Source organism: Entelurus aequoreus, linkage group LG06 (genome assembly GCF_033978785.1).
Source record: "Entelurus aequoreus isolate RoL-2023_Sb linkage group LG06, RoL_Eaeq_v1.1, whole genome shotgun sequence".
NCBI lineage: Eukaryota > Metazoa > Chordata > Actinopteri > Syngnathiformes > Syngnathidae > Entelurus > Entelurus aequoreus.
In genome coordinates, this window is record NC_084736.1 from 8273708 (window position 1) to 8290078 (window position 16371).

Consider the following 16371-nt stretch of genomic DNA (forward strand, 5'->3'; position numbering starts at 1 on the left):
CCTTCCTTTGCTCATTCTTTCGCTCCTTCCTTTGCTTCTTTGCTCCTTTCTTTGCTCCTTCCTTCCTTTGCGACTTTTCTCTTTTCTTTGCTCCTTCCTTACTATGCACCTTGCTTACTTTGCTTCTTCCTTTCTTCCTTTGATTCTTTGCTCTTTTCTTTGCTCCTTTTTTACTTAGCGCCTTCCTTACTTTGCTCCATCCTTCGCGACTTTGCTCTTTTCTTCGCTCCTTCCTTACTACGCACCTTGCTTACTTTGCTTCTTCCTTCCTTCCTTTGATTCTTTGCTTTTTTCTTTGCTCCTTTCTTACTTGGCGCCTTCCTTCCTTTACTCTTTCCTTTGCTCCTTACTTTTTTTGGTCTTTCCTTTGCTCCCTCTTTCTTTCCTTTGCTTCTTCCTTCTTTCTTTCACTCCTTGCTTTACACCTTCCTTTTCTCCTACCTTTCTTCACTTCGTCCTTCCTTTGAGTTTAGATTTTTCCTTTCTTCGCTCCTTTCTTTTCCGAGGTCCGGTCACAGGGAGAGAAGCCCTTACTTCCCTCCCAGGCTGACTGAGTCTCTCCAACGTCTCTGTGGTCTCCTTTTGGTTGGACGTTCCTTGAACGCCTCCTCGGGAGGCTTCTAAGATGCATCCTAACAAGAGGCTGCCTAATCTGGCGACTGTTGATGTGAAGGACCAACAACTAAATGACCGAGCTTCTTAAACTATTGCCAAGGGAGAACCCCGCCACTCTCGAAAAGGAAACTAATCTCTGCTGCTTGTAGCCAGGAACTTGTCCTTTCAGTCACAACCCCAGCTAATGACCATAGGTGAGGGTAGGAACGCAGCTCGACTGGAGAATTTCGTCTTCAGACACCTATCCACCAGTTGATCTCACGATCCACTCTTCCCTCTCTCTTGAACAAAATCCCATGGTGCTTGAACTCCGCCACTCGGGGCAGGATCTCGTCCCCAACCTGAAGATGCCACTCCACCCTTTCCCCAGCGAGAACCGTAGACTCAGACTTGGAGGTGCCTTTGTGTCACACTCTGCTAACTGCTTACTGATTCAGTGAGAGCTGAAGATCACAGCTTGGTGAAGCTGTTGTATATTTGTTGGTCATGTGATGGATGATGAGCCAAGAAGACGCCAACGAGGAATCGTCGAACAAAAAGCTTTATTTGTTTCAGCGAGTTTCAGACTGGAGCTGCAGCTTCCAGGAGAAAGAGTATGGGCCTGATTACTCCTCTGATGTCCTCTCGGACCACAGTCCTTAAATACCTTTTACACGGAGACCCCCACTCTTCATAACTCTAGCCTTGGAGCCGGCCAGTCTGGACAAAGCCCAATTTGTTGCTTGGCCAGTCAATTTATTTCCGCTAAACGGTTTGATTCGGGTGACGTCCGACCCCTATCCTCTACTCCTACTTGTGAGGGCTTCCTGCCAGATGTTGCTAATGTCTTTACGCTTCCTCCTAAAATCCAACTGCTGCTATCCTTTAAAGTTCCCCAATGTCCTGGAGGGAAGAGCCACCACTCTCTGGAGAGCTTGTGATGGACATCTGCAGCTGAAGCATATTTCTTGAATAGGATAATCCTCGAAAGGATTCTGTGACCAAACACAAATACATGCTAGTTCACAATCATATAAGAAAATGGTACACCGTATAATTTACCACAAAGCCAGCAGGACACTGCAAGCAGGGACCTAATCCTGCAGCCACCAAAGCGGATTCCCAAATGTTGTCTATGAAAGGTATGAACAGAATTGGTGGCAACTATCATGGATCACACTCCTCAGCCTTCCTGGTAAAGTCTATTTAGGGGTACTGGAGTTCCCCGGACTTAAGAGGAGATTTGTATTCATGTGGTAAGAGTGTGGGATATTGTCAGGTTCAAACACTGATGACATCTATTAAACAAGACAAGAAGCAAATAATTAAACAGAGACAGAATTAAATTTGGCTCAATTTGAGGAGAGACGCATGGACACTGTACCCTTGAACAGTGTCTCAGTACGCTCTGGCGAAAGATTGTACGCCTCCTCCTTTATTTTGACTTCCCCTAACCACATGGCAACAGCTGCTTTCAAAGGGACGTGGGTCGTAAACAGCGTTGCCTTTGGTTACAGAACAGTTCAAAAGAAAAGGTCGTAAACACTTCACAGAAAAGGTCGTAAAACAGTTCAAAGAAAGGTTCGTGAAAGACTTCAAAGAAGAGGTTCGTAAAAGAGTTCAAAAAAGCGGTGTCTGGAACTTGGGCAGATCCTGCCTTCTCTCCGCTTTGTAGTCCTTGGGTTAGAACAATATCTTTCTGTTGATTACAATACATGAAAGAAAACAGCACACCTTCATGTTGCTTCCCCCCTACACACGCCTTCTTCTTGGTAGGTTCAAAGACATGTTTTTGCTTCTCGCTGGGAACTCATTGAAACACAAAGTTTTTGTGATAACTTGGATAAAATTATTCTAACGGATATCATGCTTAAAACACATTGGAAAGTGTAGTGGATTGTCCGAAGCTTAAACAGCAACAAAAGTGAATTTAGTACAAAAAGTTTATTTACTCATAGTCAAAAGTGCATAAGTTGGATTGTTTTGTCCCTGCAAACAAACAGACGTCCTCCGGAGGACACACAACAAAAGCAATCTCTCTCGAGTCCTGGTCTCCTGGCCATTTTATCTGTTTCTTCGTGCGTCAATCTGTTTTCCTCGTGCGCCACGGTCTTGTTGTTTTGACCTGTCTGTTCCATAACAAACTCGAATCCCTTAGTCATACTTAGACAATCAAAACATTTTGTAAACAGGTTGGCACAACTTCATATTCAACTTTGTCCTACCACCCGGTCCATTCAATGGCACAGAACAGAAGAGAAATGAAACGAGCAGACATTCTTAATAGACACGAAATATACATTACCGTTCAAAAGTTTGGGGTCACATTGAAATGTCCTTATTTTTGAAGGTAAAGCACTGTACTTTTCAATGAAGATGACTTTAAACTAGTCTTAACTTTAAAGAAATACACTCTATACATTGCTAATGTGGTAAATGACTAGTCTAGCTGCAAATGTCTGCTTTTTGGTGCAATATCTACATAGGTGTATAGAGGCCCATTTCCAGCAACTATCACTCCAGTGTTCTGATGGTACATGTGTTTGCTCATTGGCTCAGAAGGCTAATTGATGATTAGAAAACCCTTGTGCAATCATGTTCACACATCTGAAAACAGTTTAGCTCGTTACAGAAGCTACAAAACTGACCTTCCTTTGAGCGGATTGAGTTTCTGGAGCATCACATTTGTGGGGTCAATTAAACGCTCCAAATGGCCAGAAAAAGAGAACTTTCATCTGAAACTCGACAGTCTATTCTCGTTCTTAGAAATGAAAGATATTCCACAAAATTGTTTGGGTGACCCCAAACTTTTGAACGGTAGTGTATACTTACATCATGTACTGAATATAAAACCCTAATGGAGGTGTTTGGATGTTTTTTAGGGGCTCCATAGGCACAATTGAACGGCTCCCATAGGCTCCTTTGTAAGCAGACTTTTGATCGAATTTATTTAATATTTAAAATTCTTTTTTTTTTTTTTTTTTTAATCCATCCATCGTCTTGTCTTAATGATTGTGAACGATAAGCAAAATTCCCCCCCCAAAAAGTGCCCCTTTTAAAACCAAGGTATGTACTGAACCGCGATTATGTGCAATCATGTTCACACATCTGAAAACAGTTTAGCTCGTTACAGAAGCTACAAAACTGACCTTCCTTTGAGCGGATTGAGTTTCTGGAGCATCACATTTGTGGGGTCAATGAAACGCTCCAAATGGCCAGAAAAAGAGAACTTTCATCTGAAACTCGACAGTCTATTGTTGTTCGTAGAAATGAAGGATATTCCAAAAAATTGTTTGGGTGACCCCAAACTTTTGAACGGTGGTGTAGTTCAAAGGTCAGAAATTCTACTACAAAAGTTAGCGCCCTCTAGGCATCCGCGTAAACGTCGCAAACAGACCCTTTAATCCAGGGGTGTCAAATGTACGGCCCGCGGGCCGGATCAGGCCCGTGAACTGGTTTTATCCGGCCCGCGGGATGAGTTAGCTAAGTATAAAAATGAGCCGAAATTTTTGAAAGAAAGAAACTGCTGTTCTAAATGTGTCCACTAGATGTCACAATAGCAATTCTTTGTATCTTTGTGGATGATGCTACATATGTAAAAAAAAAAAAAAACACAATTAGCATACTACATAAATTAGCAAACTACATAAATAACATCCTGTAATTTGATTTTGGTATAATTTTTTTTATCTTGATACATTGAAAATGAACACCAATGAGCTGACTGATGAACATTATCACATAATTTATTGAGAAAGTATAAATAACGACTAATAAAGGTAGAATACAATTAACCGCAACATGTAAGTGTAAACAAACCCCAACAACATTATGATTTGTACATTTTCAGAATGTGCTTGTTCTATTTTTAAACAAAGAAAACAATCTGAAGTTGTCTTTATTTTTAAGTTATCGTGCCGTGATTTTACCAGTCCGGCCCACTTGGGAGTAGATTTTTCTCCATGTGGCCCCCGATCTAAAATGAGTTTGACACCCCTGCTTTAATCCAATTAACACCCCATCCTTTTTGCACGGAGCTAATTAAACACCCGGCTCTAATTACAACATTTACGGGATATTGATTTTTATGACGATCAAAGAGGAAAGTAAAGGTTTATTTAGTGGTCTTGCGGACACCGTTTTCCAAATGATCTAGGATTATTGTTCTACGCATCAAAACCAGAACCTATTTATCTTGAACGACCAACCAAGGATTGGCCAGTGGAGCCAATGACAGAAGTCAAATCCTATTTTTTTTTAGCCATCTTCAAACAATGCAGGGTTATTTCTCTACATTTCACAGCAAGAGCTCATTGGGAGTTTATTGTCCTGATACTATGCGTGTCATTTTATTGAGTGACAAGCCAAGTCCGTCATCCTCCTTTCAAAGCAGCAGCCTGACCGTATGCAAGGCAGCCATTAGATGAAGTCTGCAGATCTGCAAACGAAGCCCCCGTTTTAATTGGAATTCTTTCTTTTGTCCGTTTAATGAAGTTGTCGTGTGCTCAGGGGTCCAGTTGCATGCCTGAATGGACGAAGCATTGCTGTATTCAAAACGCTGGAAGAAGACAAGCTGTGAGCTAATTGCTGTCTTCTTAACAAAGGAGTTTTGAATTATCCACGTTGGAACATTGACATGTCAAAGTAGCGGATTTGCTTCCAGATCCACTACTTGCATACATCAGTTCATTTGCCCAGCTCAAAAAAAGCAGTCAAAAAGGTGAAAGTTATGGTAATGTCGCTACTTGCAGCATCCAGCCCATGCTGTGATGGTATAAAATACACATGTTTACCATGGTTTTATTTGAAGGATGTGGGGCCCGTTTTCATATTATTTCCTTTTTTTGTATTCAGGAGTAATCCAATATAGGTCAACATATATGCTATGCTATTCAAAAATATAAAAAGGTAACTCATTGACATCTTAGCTTTGTGTTCTAGTTGACAAATGGTATTCCTATTGGTGCAAAATCTCATAATAAAACTTGCAGGGTGAGTACTTTTCACATTTACCAGTGACTGGAAATCGACACGGGTACTCAACGGTGGTGATTTTGAGTACTCTTTGTGTGTGGAAAAAATGTGAATTGTTTAATAATGAAATATCAATGCTTTTATTTAACATTTAACAGTGAGCTGATAATAACTGTGCTGTCCAGTTGTTATATTGTTTTTTATTACAGTTATGAGTCCCATTTCCAAGTTTGTATATATACTGTATATATATTATATATTAGAACATTTTAGCATTATATTTGTGTTCAATTACAGTAAGTGTGTATGTATATAAATATATATACATATTTAAACATACTGTATATACATCCATACGTGTATATATACATATATACGTATATGTATCTATATACATACATTTGTATGTTTGTGTATGTGTATATATATATATACATAAATAGATACATACATAAAAATGTGAATATTACATACATATGTGTATATGTATATATATGTATGTATATATGTGTGTGTATATATATATATATATATATATATATATATATATATATATATATATATATATATATGTATATGTATATATATATGTGTGTATATGTATGTATATGGATATATATATATATATATATATATATATATATATATATATATATATATATATATATATATATATGTGTATATGTATGTATATATGTGTATATATATACATAAATAGATACATATATACAAATGTGTATATTACATATATATGTATATATATATATATATATATATATATATATATATATATATATATATATATATATATATATATATATATATATATATATATACATATATGTGTGTGTATGTATATGGATATATATATGTTGATATGTATGTATATATGTGTATATTACATATATATATATATATATATATATATATATATATATATATATATATATATATATATATATATATATATATATATGTGTATGTATATATGTGTATGTGGATGTATATATATGTATGTATATATATGTATATGGATATATATGTATGTATATATTTGTATACGTGTATATACATATGTATGTATGTATGTGTATATATGTATATATACATGTATGTATGTATGTATGTATGTATGTATGTATATGTATATATAAATGTGTATATATGTGTACAAATATGTGTTATATGTGTTTTATGTCGCACGTTTGCACCAAGAAAAATTCCTAGTTTGTGAACCCGTTCTCAAACAATGGCAATAAAACTATTCTGATTCTGATATATATATATATATATATATATATATATATATATATATATATATATATATATATATATATATATATATATATACAGTATATATGCAGTACATATAGAGTATATATATAAATATATATATATATATGTATATATATATATATGTATATATATATATATATATATATATATATATATATATATATATATATATATATATATATATATATATATATATATATATATATATATATATATGTATATATATATATATATATATATATATATATATATATATATATATATATATATATATATATATATATATATATATATATATATATATATATATATATATATACAGTATATATACTGTATATCTTTGGGTCGGGGCGGCTGTGCACAACCCGGCTTGTTGAGACGGTAGTCTTGCCAGCGTTGTGTCTGGTAAGATGTGGTATGTTATCTTACAGCGCAGCACCGCGGGTGGCTGATGAACCACAAAGACAAGCTGCTGCCAAGGAATGATGATGATGGATTTAAGCCGTGATTGTAAATATTCACATCGTCTAAAACATTATGCCGTACATAATTTAGATTTCTCACTGGCGGTCCGCTTTGGCATATCGGTGTCAACACACAATGATTTGAATAACTACCGCTTCTTTTCCCGAAATATTAAAACATCCATCCAGGATGTCTTCAGGGGGTAAACATGATTTTGCTACGTGTACACTAATTGCTCAGGGCTGTTTCTTGTTTGCTGCAACTGCCACAGGAATCTGCAAACATTCTTTGAAGTAAGAAGCAAGAATCTGTGGCAGAGGTAGACCTTTTACAGTGGAGCCTCCATAATGGGAAGTACGCAACATTTTTTGGGAAAGTAACGTCTCCGTTTTGGAACACAACTTCTACAGTAGCAAATCTCGCGGAAAGCTGGCATTTTTGTGTATTTTTCGAGGATTTTTGTGAGAACTGGAGGCTTGACCGAACAGAACGGGCTGAGGTGACAGACTATTTTGATGGAATAAAACACACGCAACCACATGTGGAGGTGAGAGTATGCTACCAGAAATAGAAATGGACCTCAGGTAGTTTTCAAACATCCACCTTTTAGTGACGTTTCTTTACATTTCTATCCTGGACCAGGGCCGGCCCGTGGCATAGGTCCGTATAGGCAAATGCTAAGGGCGCCGTCCATCAGGGGGCGCCACGCCAGTGCCACAAAAAAAAAAGTTGGTACTATTATTTCTAAATACAAAAAATAATCCCACGTTAATTAAAATGCAAAGTAAAGCCTATTTAATAGAAATATTATTTGTTACAACATTACGCCCCCCCTCCCCCCCGCACGGTGCGCCCCCTCCCTTCCCGTATCATGACTTTTTTTGGAAGTCACCACGTCAAAAAATCAACACAAGATGTCAAAACGGCCAAAACTGTCTCAGGGAAGAGAAAAGAAGAGGAGAAACGAGAAAAAGACAGAGGTAGCAGGTAGGTAACGTTAGCCTACATGAAATTATTTGTCTGTTACAGAATGTGATAGTAACCTGGCTTTTTAGCATTAAGCTAATGTTACATGATTCGGCAATTGCTAATCAATAAATAGCTAGTTCTGTTTTAACGTCGGGTTAATATTGTGGAGGGGGCTAAATTGTTATGGAAAATAATAATGTAACGTTAGGTAATTACAGTACTCCCACCTTACATTCCTCAGGGACATTTGTATTAGATCTTTTAAGCAGGTGTTTTTTTGTTTACATTGTTATTGCCTTCTGGTTAGCTAATGTTTACCCTGCAGGTAATAGTCACTTTTCCACCCCTTTATATATTAGGTATAGTTGTAAGCCTAGTTGTTAAAGTGCACATCATTAATGTTAATTAAGCAATATCACATGAGAGGGAATGCCGTTTTTTAATATGAGCACTGCTGTGATTCGGTTAAAGATAATCATAACATAACATTCTCATATAATATGTTAATTTGCTTTCTTTAAGTGAAAAAAAAGGTCAAAGACAAAGCTATTCGGTTTCTTGTGAGTATATACACTTCACTGCCGATGTACCTACTTTTATACCCAATCATGGCACCCACCTGTTCCCAATTAGCCTGTTCACCTGTGGGATGTTCCAAATAAGTGTTTGATGAGCATTCCCCAACTTTATCAGTATTTATTGCCACCTTTCCCAACTTCTTTGTCACGTGTTGCTGGCATCAAATTCTAAAGTTAATGATTATTTGCAAAAACAAAAAAAGTTGATCAGTTTGAACATCAAATATGTTGTCTTTGTAGCATAGTCAACTAAATATGGGTTGAAAATGATTTGCAAATCATTGTATTCCGTTTATATTAACATCTTACACAATTTCCCAACTCATATGGAAATGGGGTTTGTATTTCCCCAAAGTTACGTACGTGACATGCACATAGCGGCACGCACGTACGGGCAAGCGATCAAAAGTTTGGAAGCCGCAGCTGCGTACTCACGGTACCGCGTATCCAACTCAAAGTCCTCCTGGTAAGAGTCTCTGTTGTCCCAGGCCAATGGTAAAGCTTGACTGTCATCGTTCGGGAATGTAAACAATGAAACACCGGCTACGTGTTTGTGTTGCTGCAGCCGGCCGCTAATACACCGCTTCCCACCTACAGCTTTCTTCTTTGCTGTCTCCATTGTTCATTGAACAAATTGCAAAAGATCCACCAACACAGATGTCCAGTATACTGTGGAATTTTGCGATGAAAACAGACGACTTAATAGCTGGCCACAATGCTGTCCCAAAATGTCCGCTACAATCCGTGACGTCACGCGCAAACGTCATCATACCGAGACGTTTTCAGCAGGATATTTTGCGGGAAATTTAAAATTGCACTTTACTAATCTAACCCGGCCGTATTGGCATGTGTTGCACTGTTAAGATTTCATCATTGATATATAAACTGTCAGACTGCGTGGTCGGTAGTAGTGGCTTTCAGTAGGCCTTTAAGGCTCCCATTAATGCCCTTTTAGCCTTCATTTCAGTACTGTTATTGCACTGGAGAATAATACAATCTGTTGATCAACTTGCCATGCATTTGCATCACTGAACTCTGCTAAGCAATGTGGTCTACGTACAACACACAAAGACAAAGATATGTTTCAAAAGGCCAATTTGTTTCGGGCCAGAACAAATTGACAAAACTATTTTAAATAGCTGCAACATAACGTAACAAACCGCATAATAACAACATGTCACAACATAGCTGTAAACCTGGCTTCACCCAAGGAAGGCACACATGACATGATTATATGTCATGTCACTACTATATACAGCACACATACTGCTATACACAAAGCCTAACCAGACGTTTTTTTCTCTCAAGGAATTGTGAAATAAAATCATGTCTTCAGGAGATCAACACTGTACTGAAGCCCAGAACACTCTACGCATTTCCCCAGTTTTAGTTTAGAGAAAAGGAAAGATTGGCCTGGCCCACTAGGATCCCTCTTTATGTTTGTGAACTTTATAGTCTATACATTTAGAGTGATGTGATAATCAAACACTCTAGAAGTCTAGAATGAAAGAGTATATAAGACAGGGGTGTCCAAAATGCGGCCCGCGGCCCGCAGCTAATAGTTTACCGGCCCGCCACACGTTCTGGAAATGCTATTGCAAAAATAAAAAAAAACATTAAAAAAAGTGGAATGATATGAAATCTGACTAGAAAAAGTTGCAATGTTGACACAAAGCTGCCATGCAGGCTGTTTTTTTTTTCTTTTTTTTCCTTTTTTTTGCCATTTCTTAAAAAAAAAATAAAAAAAATAACTCAATGTTATAATGAATTATTGACCTATTCAAGGCTCCAATTATTTCAAATATCGGGGAAGACCCAGGACACGTTGGGGAGACTATGTCTCCCGGCTGGCCTGGGAACGCCTCGGGATCCCCCGGGAAGAGCTGGACGAAGTGGCTGGGGGAGAGGGAAGTCTGGGTTTCTCTGCTTAGGCTGCTGCCCCCGCGACCCGACCTCGGATAAGCGGAAGAAGATGGATGGATGGATGGATGTTTTATGTGGAAAATATTGTGTGGTTGCCATACAAAAACATCAATGTTTTCTTTGACAAAAGAGCACAAAACAAACAAAATAATAGTTCAAACGTAAAATCGACATATATCTGAAGTTGATCTCGTAACTTAAGTAATGAAAGTTAAAAAAAAAACGAATAAAAATGTATCACTTTATGATTGGGACACCTTTTGGGTCCCAAATATATTTAATGGGATTTTATTTATCTTTTCACTGTGATTACTCACAAATAATAATGAATGGTGTCCTGCATTATTGATCTTTTTAAGGCTCTAATTACTTCACATCAAACATTGCTTTCTGAATGTTTTGGGCAGTGGGGGAAATACTGCATATTTCAGTTTTATTATAAAAAACAAAGTTGTCTTTGACAGAAAAGGCATAAAACCTTGTTTTTTTTAACTTTATTTCAACCTGAAGTTGATATACTGTAGAGATTTACTGTAAGCGTTTAAAAAAAAAAAAAAAATATATATATATATAATAATTCGACTTGTTTTTTTTACATTTTAATGACTTAGACCAGTGGTCCCCAACCACCGGTACCGGTCCGCGGACCGATTGGTACCGGGCCGCACAAGTAATTTAAAAAAAAAAAAATATATATATTTTTAATGAAATCAACATAAAAAAACACAATATATACATTATATATCAATATAGATCAATACAGTCTGCAGGGATACAGTCCGTAAGCACACAAGATTGTATTTATTTATGTAAAAAAAAAAAAATAAATAAATAAAATAAAAAATTTTTTTTTTTTAAATACCCCCCCCCCCCCTCCCAACGGTCCGTGGGACAAATTTTCAAGCGTTGACCGGTCCGAAACTACAAAAAGGTTGGGGACCACTGACTTAGACCCTTTATGGTCCCCGGGAGTCCTAAAGGTAAAAAAACCCAAAATCCATATATTTTGTTATGGTTTGAAAATGAAAAATATCAAAATGGCCCCCGCATGCTCAGTGGAAAAAGTTTGGACACCCTTGATATAAAAGAATTGACAGAGTGCGTGTACCTTCAGTGCTGAATGATGAGCAGAGGCAGAGTTTGGAGTGTTTTCTTTAGCTTGCTTTCCATTTTTATGTGCTCACTGTCCACTGTGTCCAGGAACTTGGAAAATGTTTTCGTGCCATTTGCTGTTTGATGCCCGCTATCATGCTAATTAGCTGCCTGAAAGCGGGTGACCCCACTGTAGAAATAGCCTGCATGTCTTCAAGCACATCAATGTTGTCCTGGCTAGCAGTCCCTGCGTTAAAATCCTTGGGTGAAGTGCGTCTCTCTTTACTAGCTTCGTCGAAGCATGTTGCTTTTGTAGCTGTTTCAGCGGACTTGAATTGCAGTTTTGGGCAGTAGATAGGATCTTTGATCCAAGACACAACTTACATTTAACTAAAATGTTATTTTCTTTGTGCTCGACAAAAGAAAAGTAGTGAGAATATCTCCATGTTAAGAAACTCGACTTCTTCTCCGCATGATGTCTTGTTAGTAAAAAAAGACACGCCTCCCCCCCCCGACCCCACCGCACCCCCACACACACACACAGAGCGCACCTCTCTCTTCTCCCGCTTACGACACAGGAAGAATCAGAAGGACGACACTGCAACTCTTTAATAAAACACACTCAGATCTTCTCACTTTCTAGCCGATACTACATAAAAATGTACGTAAAACAACGCAGTAACGCATCATGTAGTAATGGTAACTGAGTTACTGAATATAAAAAATAACGCGTTAGACTACTAGTTACTGCCGAAAATAACGGCGTTACAGTAACGCATTGCAAAGTAATGTGTTAGTCCCAACCTACTCAGTGGCCTAGTGGTTAGAGTGTCCGCCCTGAGATCGGTAGGTTGTGAGTTCAAACCCCGGCCGAGTCATACCAAAGACTATAAAAATGGGACCCATTACCTCCCTGCTTGGCACTCAGCATCAAGGGTTGGAATTGGGGGTTAAATCACCAAAAATGATTCCCGGGCGCGGCACCGCTGCTGCCCACTGCTCCCCTCACCTCCCAGGGGGTGAGCAAGGGGATGGGTCAAATGCAGAGGACAAATTTCACCACACCTAGTGTGTGTGTGACAATCATTGGTACTTTAACTTTTAACTTTAACAACACTGTTGCTGAGCTGTTTAGCCACAATACCCAGCAATATTTTTGGAGGAGAAAAGATGAGGCTTTTAATCTCAAGAACACCATGTCTACTGTCAAGCATGGTGGTGGTAGTATTAAGCTCTGGGCCTGTTTTGCTGCCAATGGAACTGGTGCTTTACAGAGAGTAAATGGAACAATGAAAAAGGAGGATTACCTCCAAAATTTTCAGGACAAGCTAAAATCATCAGCCCGGAGGTTGGGTCTGGCGCGCAGTTAGGTGTTCCAACAGGACAATGACCCCAAAAACACGTCAAAAGTGGTAAAGAAATGGCTAAATCAGGCTAGAATGAAGGTTTTAGAATGGCCTTCCCAAAGTCCGTGTGGACAATGCTGAAGAAACAAGTCCATGTCAGAAAACCAACACATTTTGGAATAGCATGTTGCTTTTGTAGCTGTTTCAGCGGACTTGAATTGCAGTTTTGGGCAGTAGATAGGATCTTTGATCCAAGACACAACTTACATTTAACTAAAATGTTATTTTCTTTATGCTCGACAAAAGAAAAGTAGTGAGAATATCTCCATGTTAAGAAACTCGACGTCTTCTCCGCATGATGTCTTGTTAGTAAAAAAAGACACGCCTCCCCCCCACCCCATCCCACCCACACACACACACAGAGCGCACCTCTCTCTTCTCCCGCTTACGACACAGGAAGAATCAGAAGGATGACACTGCAACTCTTTAATAAAACACACGCAGATCTTCTCACTTTCTAGCCGATACCACATAAAAATGTACGTAAAACAACGCAGTAACGCATCATGTAGTAATGGCAACTGAGTTACTGAATATAAAAAATAACGCGTTAGACTACTAGTTACCGCCGAAAATAACGGCGTTACGGTAGTGTTGTCCTTTGTAGAAATGTAAAGAAACTTCACTAAAAGATGGATGTTTGAACACTACCTGAGGTCCATTTCTATTTCTGGTGGCATATTCTCACCTCCACATGTGGTTGCGTGTGTTTTATTCCATCAAAATAGTCTGTCACCTCAGCCCGTTCTGTTCGGTCAAGCCTCCACACGTACGGCTTCCAGCATCATTGCCACTTCCATCTCTGAATCCTGTTTTTTTTTCTTTCTCCCAGCTCCAGCCCCGCTGGTAGATGATTGAACATTTCCAGCTTTCACTTCTAGTGGTGCGGCGTGGGGAGGGCGGCGGACCCATTCGTCATTGTATTGTGGGGCAAAAAGTGCCAAGAAATGTCAAGGCGTGAACTACTATACAGTATACTATTGACTTTGAAAAAAACACTTCGGGACAGGGCAGATCAAATTGGTACATGGTCATTTTCAGTCCTAAACAAGTCAACACAGATATTTCCGGTCATGCTACTCTTACCTTGTAGCTGTCACGTCAGAGTACCGTATTTTCCCGGACCATAGGGCTTATACACACACCATAATGATACTCCTATGTTGAAGCACAGTACAATCCATCAAGTGGTGCAGCTTTATAGCTTACCAAAGTGGTACTAAAACATTTTGATCGATTTTTGAGCGCCGTGTGTAATGTTCTATATTTTCAATGGAACATATAAAATGTTGGTGTTGTTTACTTGAGTCGTATTGCAGTCTACACGTATCTCTTATGTGTGACTGCCATCTACTGGTCACACTTATCATTTCATTATGCACCAAATAAAATAGCTTCGAGGTCGGTAAGCACAACCAAAATGATTCCGTACGTTAGGCGCACCGGGTTATAAGGCGCACTGTCGAGTTTTGAGAAAACGAAAGGATTTTAAGAGCGCCTTATAGTCCGAAAAATGTAGTCATCTATAGTCAGAAATACAGATCATTACAAAAAACTGTTCACAACATTCGAAATACCGGATTTTCTGGACCATAGGGCGCACTGCCGATGAGCGGGTCTATTCAGGTCTATTTTCATATAAAAGGCACACCGGATTATAAGGCGCATTAAATGGGTCATATTAATATTTTTTTATAAATGTAAAACACTTCCTTGTGGTCTACATCAGTGGTCCCCAACCACCGGGTAACGGGCCGCACAAGAAATGAAAAAAAAAAAAAAAATAAAAAAAATAAAAAAATTCTTTTTTTTTAAATCAACATAAAAAACACAATATATACATTATATATCAATATAAATCAATACCGTCTGCAGGGATACAGTCCGTAAGCACACATGATCGTATTTCTTTATGAAAAAAAAAAAAAAAAAAAAAAAAAAAAAAAAAAAACACCCCCCACCGGTCCGTGGGACAAATTTTCAAGCGTTGACCGGTCCGCAGCTACAAAAAGGTTGGGGACCACTGGTCTACATAACATGTAATGGTGGTTCTTTGGTCAAAATCTTGCATAGATTATGTCTTACCTTATACACACACCATAATAATACTCCTATGTTGAAGCACAGTACAATCCATCAAGTGGTGCAGCTTCATAGCTTACCAAAGTGGTACTAAAACATTTTGATCGATTTTTGAGCGCCGTGTGGAATGTTCTATATATTCAATGGAACATATAAAATGTTGGTGTTGTTTACTTGAGTCATATTGCAGTCTACACGTATCTCCTATGTGTGACTGCCATCATATTGCAGTCTACACGTATCTCTTATGTGCAACTGCCATCTACTGGTCACACTTATCATTTCATTATGCACCAAATAAAATAGCTTCGAGGTCGGTAAGCACAACCAAAATTATATCCGTACGTTAGGCGCACCGGGTTATAAGGCGCACTGTCGAGTTTTGAGAAAATGAAAGGATTTTAAAAGCGCCTTATAGTCCGAAAAATGCAGTCATCTATAGTCAGAAATACAGATCATTACAAAAAACTGTTCACAACATTCTTTTTCTTTTTTAAATTCATATTATATTCATAAACTCAGGAACTGCGTCCCTGGCATACTTGCCAACCCTCCCGTTTTTACCGGGAGACTTCCGGTATTCAGCGCCTCTCCCGATAACCTCCCGGCAGAAATTTTCTCCCGACAAACTCCCGGTATTCAGCCGGAGCTGGAGGCCACGCCCCCTCCAGCTCAATGCGGACCTGAGTGGGGACAGCCTGTTCTCACGTCCGCTTTCCCACAATATAAACAGCTTGCCTGCCCAATGACGTCATAACTGTAGAATGATCGAGGGCGAGTTCTTGGTTTCTTATGTGGGTTTATTGTTAGGCAGTTTCATTAACGTCCTCCCAGCGCGGTAACAACACACAACAACAGCAGTCACGTTTAGTCTACCGTAAAGCAGTTTGTCTGCCGTAAACAGCAATGTTGTGACACTCTTAAACAGGACAATACTGCCATCTACTGGATGGCCTCCAGAACACTGAAATTCAAGTATTTATTTTATTTAT

The 16371-nt window shown here is 38.5% G+C and overlaps 1 protein-coding gene across 1 annotated transcript in view; it reads right to left on the reverse strand.

Moving 5' to 3' along the window:
• Positions 1 to 848: 848 nt before the first annotated feature.
• The window catches only part of LOC133652477 (protein tweety homolog 3-like), an 89722-nt gene continuing 74199 nt past the window's right edge, over positions 849 to 16371 (reverse strand). The window contains exon 4 of the mRNA XM_062051261.1: positions 849 to 975. Within this exon, the coding sequence (XP_061907245.1) occupies positions 849 to 975 (127 nt within the window). The remainder of the gene's footprint in view (positions 976 to 16371) is intronic.